The 6,345-nt window shown below is 47.4% G+C and overlaps 1 protein-coding gene across 1 annotated transcript in view; it reads left to right on the top strand.

Moving 5' to 3' along the window:
• Window positions 1-725: 725 nt before the first annotated feature.
• Window positions 726-6,345, top strand: part of wsb1 (WD repeat and SOCS box containing 1) — a 9,408-nt gene continuing 3,788 nt past the window's right edge. The window contains exons 1-5 of the mRNA XM_076137628.1: window positions 726-854; window positions 2,296-2,464; window positions 3,517-3,800; window positions 4,858-4,989; window positions 5,314-5,414. Coding sequence (XP_075993743.1) covers window positions 815-854; window positions 2,296-2,464; window positions 3,517-3,800; window positions 4,858-4,989; window positions 5,314-5,414 — 726 coding nt within the window. The 5' untranslated portion in view covers window positions 726-814. The remainder of the gene's footprint in view (window positions 855-2,295; window positions 2,465-3,516; window positions 3,801-4,857; window positions 4,990-5,313; window positions 5,415-6,345) is intronic.

Genomic DNA, 6,345 nt, shown 5'->3' with positions numbered 1-6,345 from the left:
ATGATATCTGTAATTCAGTTATGACTCCTCAAAATTCTAATGTTAGATATCTACAAGTACATTCTGATTAGTTAGGATGACCTATTGACTCGGTGTGTAAACTCTTAGAGAGATCACATGAACACACACACACACATGTAGAAACTGATCACATGTACATGTACATGTAGAAACTGATCACATGTACACGCACATACATGTAGAAACTGATCACATGTACACACACATACATGTAGAAACGGTGTGCACCTGCTGTGTGCCCATGACGCATCAAATCAAATCAAATCATGATTGCATTTATTTGTAAATCCTAATACATCTGAATCAAGTCTCAAGTCATGAACACCAAGTCAAAGTCAAGTAGAGTCTTTTAGGATAGGATAGGACGTTTATTGATCTCAAAGATGAGATATTAAGTCCTCACAGTAGCAAAGGTACAAAAGAAGAAATACAATATTTATATGTATACACACAGGAAACACATGAAACAATCAATATGTTTTATCAATATCAGTCAAGTAAGTCTCAAGCCCACACATTTGCGACTCGAGTCTCCACCCTGGCCATCGGTGGTCGTAAAATGACCTCTGAACATGTATGGTTGCATAGTTGTCGATTCTAAACGCAGTTTGTAGTTTTTAGTTAGTAAACAGAGAATTTGCGCCTTTAAGCGTCTCCAGTCTCCGGGACTCGGAGGCGGTCGCGGGTCACGTGGTGCATTCAGCTCGGACTCAAGCCCCGACGTCACCACATCGGGACTGTGACACACGCCTCGGAGCTCCAGTATCAGACGCTACATCGCTACCTAATTTAGATGGCAAGCTTTCCAGATTCTGTCAACGAAAATGAAATAGGTGAGTTTATAACGCTACATTAAGCCCAGTTTACGCTACAAACGCGCTATTGGCGGGAGGTCGCGAGCTTCGTGTCCGGCGGTGGTTAGCTTGTTTGGTATGGGAGTTTAACGCTACAGAACGCGCTATTGTTCTGTAAAGGAGCGGAAGTCGTGTTTTATCAGTCACGTATGCTCCTGCCGAAGTGGCGAAACGTTTGACGGAGTGAGTTTCGTCGTCTTGCGTTCGAGCGGAGCGTCTTTAGCGCTTCGCTCGAACGCAAAACTGGAACTAAAACACTCGATGAAACACGCACACGGAGCTAACGGATCTAAGCTAGGCTGTGTGTTTGTGTGTGTGTGTTGGGCTTTAATGTTTTTCATTTGTTTGTTTGTAACGTTTGAACGGTGAAAGTCGAGTTTCTCTCTGGGTTGTTTCAGCCCCGCAGCCAAGCGCGTACCCTCCCCCACACACTGGCTATGTGCGAGCCGCACACGCACACACACACACACACACACACACACACACACATGTAAACAGTCGAACCTAACCGTCCCACTGTGTCCGTTACGTTTAAAATTTCACATTAAACTCAGCTCTTTGATCTTAATTGATTTTTTTCTGTATTCTTGTTATTTATTTGGTCTTATTTTGGTCTTAAAATGCAAATATTACATTCTAACATGTAACCCCACACGTTTAAATCTAAGCTAACCTGCAGAGACAAGAGAGTAAAGTTTGCTCTGGTTCCTATATGTCTTAACCTGTTCTTAAATACACACACACATACACACACACAGAGGTTTGACTACTGTTCTTCTTGTTTCGAGGCGTTGTGGAGTTTCCTCTTACATTAAAACAGAAGTAAAACACTTAAAATCACGCCTAACACGATAAAACACACATTATATTTATTGTGTGTGTGTGTGTTATTGTTGAAATTGATCTCTTTAATCTGAAAGTGCTCCTGACAGTTTCAGCTCTTTCACGTTTCTGTGCCAGTGGTCGATGCTTTACGATCTTAGACAGAGTTGTTTACCCCCTTCCTGTTTTTAGGCCCTCAGTTATTTTTTAACGAGAGAAGCGTTCCGGTGTTAAGAACATCTGACGCCATAACGCTCTGTTGTAACCGTGGCGTGTTTGAAGAAGCACAAAACAAATACTGAAGACTCCCAGCGGTGCCTGAGAGGTGAACCCAGCGCCGCACAGGGAGAGAACCTTAATCTATTTTAATTCAGCTTCAAATGTCTCTGCTTGCACTTTGACCTCAGCTCCTCACGTTCACTGCTCAACCTGTTTGTTAGCTCAGCGGGCCAATCGGATGTCTGCTTTAGTGGCACACCCCCGTGTGAAAGTGAAGGGGTCACCGTGGTATCAGTGAGCTCGTCACTTATCACATCACCATCCTGTTTTTATTGCTGTGTCATTGTCAATATCTGATCTTGCCTTGTTGTCTCTGCAGGTAAGGCTAAGTTCATCCGTGAACTTGTGGTGCCGGTCGCTCCCTTTGATCAGAAGTCCGGGCGCGAGGCTTGGACGGTGGCCTTTGCACCCAATGGTTCCTACTTCGCTTGGTCTCAGGGGCATCGCATAGTCCGGCTCATTCCCTGGTCCAAATGCCTGCACAACTTGTAAGTGCCCCTTAAACCACAAATACACTTAAGTAAGGTTACACTGAAATGTAAAATGCAAATCGTGTCGTCAATCACCTACGTCTGACACACTGGAGGAGAGGAACAGGTTTTCCTTGTCATCAACTCAAGTTCGTACACATTCATAGACACGCTTTAGTTATACTTAAAGTGAAGAAGAGGCCCATGTGACTCAGCAGCGTCTTCATCATGATGTCAGTCAGAATAGTGTGTATGAAGAGAGACGTGAACATCCTCATGAGTCATCGGCCCCTCGCTGAAAGGCTTCATGTGTTTCCAACAAGATGGGAGTTGTTGTGGAATGGTCCCGGGCAGCTGGTTGATCTTATCACTGTTCATTCCTGTATGTTCTCTGTCAAACACTCACTGTGCTGCTGCATTCTTCTAAGGGAGAAGCTGTGAAGCTGTTAAACGGAAATGTTGGGACATAGCGTGACTTAAACTGTCTAAAGACATGATATCATGACACTTGTTTACTTCATGTCTCCTTATTCAGTGTATTAAGTGAATGAGGAGACATATACATACGTGTAGCTGTGGTGTCTGTGGAGTCCATGCGCTGCCTTTAACACACAGATGAGACACACAGACGAGTCCTGGCCGCTGTTATCATCATGTCTCTCTCTCTCGTTCACTCAATAAGACCTCGTGATTCTGTTTGGTAACAAGTACTCATTGTTCCCAGATGACTGAGCCTGACTCTGACCGGTCACCTGTTTCCTCTCTAGACTCACTCTGAGGTTAAATCCAAGGATGTTTATTTATGTTTACACTCAATCATTATGCAGACACAAGCAAAGATCTAGAGCAGAGAGAACAACTAGAGTCGGTGCCAAGAACAAGTAGATCAGTTCTAGTCCGACACCAGGGAGTAACACCTCTCATTACAGCGCCCATCATGTTAGATGTGCTCAGCAAAATGAGTCAGAGCTGTGGATAGTTGAGGCCTCCTAGTGGACGTTAATCTGACGTCTCCACCTGCTCTCCTTCATCTTCCTCCTCTCTTGTTCGTGTCCCTCCTCTTGCTCTAGCTCCACGGGTCAGGATGTGGAGGTCACCAACGCCTCCAGCCCCCGCCGTCTGTCCCGCCAGAGCAGCGACGGAGGCCAGGTCATCCCGGCATCGGGCGAGCCCCGCGAGCACACCATCGACTGCGGTGACATCGTGTGGGGTTTGGCGTTCGGCTCGTCGGTCCCGGAGAAGCAGAGCCGCTGCGTCAACATCGAGTGGCACCGGTTCAAGTTTGGTCAGGATCAGCTGCTGCTGGCAACTGGACTCAGCAACGGGCGCATCAAGATCTGGGATGTTTACACAGGTGAGGGCTTGTGTTCCTCATGTTATCAGTCACATTTCTCCACAGTTTGGCTCCGTCAGAGGTCAAAGTTACCTACGATTAGTCTCAGATTGAAGATCCTCCCTCCCTCCCTCCCTGCTTCATTGCACCTGCTCCAGTTCTGCTTCTGTGCGCTGTTTGTTTTAGCGGTCACAGAACTGCACGAGGGCTCAATTAGGTCCTCGGAATGAAGCCTCAACGTCTCCATGTTCTCTGTGGACGTTCACCGCTTTGACCCTGTGGAGAAAAAGATACTGATAGAGGATGAAAGGTTGTTTTTGTTGAGAGAATTCAGTGGGCGTGCTATCATAGACACCGGCGTCCCAGTAGACAGACAGCTGCAGCAGGCCGAAGACAAATATGTGACTCCCAAACAGAATAGGTATCTTTGCTTTCTCTCACCTGCTCTAACGTGTTTGATGCTCTGGATCTGTGTTTGCTCTCTTCTAAACAGAGCATACCAGAGTTCCCGACACGATAGAGCGTCTGTGTTTAGTGACTGTCATGTGTGCACGAGGTGGTGAAGACAAGATTTTAATTACAGTAATACCTCTGCCAAGAAAGATTAAGCCAATTACGGCAGGCTAATCATTGAACCTGCAGTTTGTCTTGGCTCCTCCCCTTCCTCCCTCAGACCGGCACTTCAGTCTCTTCATCACTGTGTTGTCTCTGGCTCAGACCTGTAAACGCTTATAAGAGCTTTATATGGTCGGCGGCTCGGCTGTAAACGTTTAGCCACGTTCACCATCAGCGGCTTCACGAGCTTTGAGCCGACGGTCACATTGGAAGAGAGCCAGGTGATAATCCCAGGTGTCAAAGCACAGAGGATTACATGTTATGTTTACTTGTATTACCACAAGCGTTGTCTTTAGGGCGTGGCTCTGCTCTGTTCTGATCTGCTCTCCTCTCTGGCTGCAGGGCTAATGTTGCTAAAAAGCTTTCACAGATGCCAACTCATCTAATCCTGCTGTGGTTCCAGTTTCCTGTTTCACTCTCACTCCTCTCTCATTCCCTCCTCTTATGTCACGCCTTGTTGCAGGTCAGCTGCTGCTGAATCTGATGGACCACACGGACGTCGTGCGAGACTTGACCTTCGCCCCCGACGGCAGCCTGATGTTGGTCTCCGCCTCCAGAGATAAGACCCTCCGAGTGTGGGACCTGAAGGACGACGGTACGCAGGCTTCCTGTCACTTTGACTCGATCGTGACGTCATTAAAGTAAACGCTGCTTTGCTCCGGTGACCCAGATTCCTGCTTCACTGTGGACCAGAGTCACATGCTGATAGTTTCCACTTCACACACACCAGCACGCAACACTACAGAGGCTTAACCCTTCATCAACACTCAAAGAGGAAGAGAAGAAAGTTAAACCTATAGAACAGCATCATGTTGCAGATTCGTCTTAAATCGGTGCCGAGCGTCGACGTCAGCCTCTGTGTTTGTGTCGCCGTGGTAACGACCCTTGTGTCTCTAACACCCTCTTTGTGTCCGTGCAGGTAACATGGTGAAGGTATTGCGTGGACACCAGAACTGGGTCTACTGCAGCGCCTTCTCCCCCGACTCCTCCATCCTCTGCTCGGTCGGCGCTAACAAAGCGGTACGTCCACACGCTCCGTTCAACCTCCTAGTCTTTGGATTCTTTAGCTGATCTGTGTGCTCATTTGCCTGCGCTCAGTTATGCACAATGAACCTCCCAATGAACCCACACCCCCCCCCCCCCCCCCCCCCCCATCTCCACCCGTATGAACTCTCTGCTCGGTGTCATGATGATGAGCTGACGTAGAAGCATCTAGACTCTTTGGTTTTGTGTGCAGTGCAGCCTTTTGATTTGATTTACAAAGTGTGCATGCAGAACAGAGAACTGTCTTTACTTAACTTAACTTCATACCAATGTGCTAAGTCTAGTGGGGGAGACGTCAATTATGAATCATTCCAGCTAAATGACTCAGAAATGCACTTTAACTTAAAGGTCAGACAAGAAAACAATGTCTCCATCATCTTCTCCTATATTTTCAATGACTTTTCTAAAGGCCGGCATGTTTCTACATATTGACTCTCTAGTCTTAAACATCTACAGCTCATGAACCCAAAGCTGGTGGTAATGGTAACATCTTGCTGCTGGTGCTGTTAGGCTGTGTGTGTCCCTACAGTGTGTGTCTTGCTTTTCCTGTCACAGGTGGTGGCAGAGCTCAGTGTGTGATTGGTTTTGAAAGGAGCGCCGCGCTGACATTTTGAGCAGCCGGCGCAAACGGGGGACGCACAGTGCTCAATGCCCTGCCCAGGGGCGGGCAGCCTGGCACCTGACCCGCAAGGTCAATCTGTACGTAGGTGCTGCTCCGTGTCTGTCTACCTCTGCTGTTGCAGGTCCTTTTTATTTTTTGATTTTAGCTTTAAAAACTCGTCAAGCGGTGGTTGAGATCCTCCTCCTGTACGTCCCGACCCCCCCCCCTCTGTCACAAACCCACTGTCACCTTTATCAGCCCCCTCCTCTGTCAGGTCAGTTAGATTTGTATCGTCTGCTATCAGAT

The sequence above is a fragment of the Genypterus blacodes genome, unplaced genomic scaffold (genome assembly GCF_046128005.1).
Source record: "Genypterus blacodes isolate CSIRO-AG114 ecotype Tasmania unplaced genomic scaffold, CSIRO-AGI_Gbla_v1 ptg000330l_1, whole genome shotgun sequence".
Classification (NCBI taxonomy): Eukaryota; Metazoa; Chordata; class Actinopteri; order Ophidiiformes; family Ophidiidae; genus Genypterus; species Genypterus blacodes.
The sequence above is the reverse complement of the archived record's forward strand: the minus strand, read 5'-3'. Positions and strand labels throughout refer to the sequence as shown.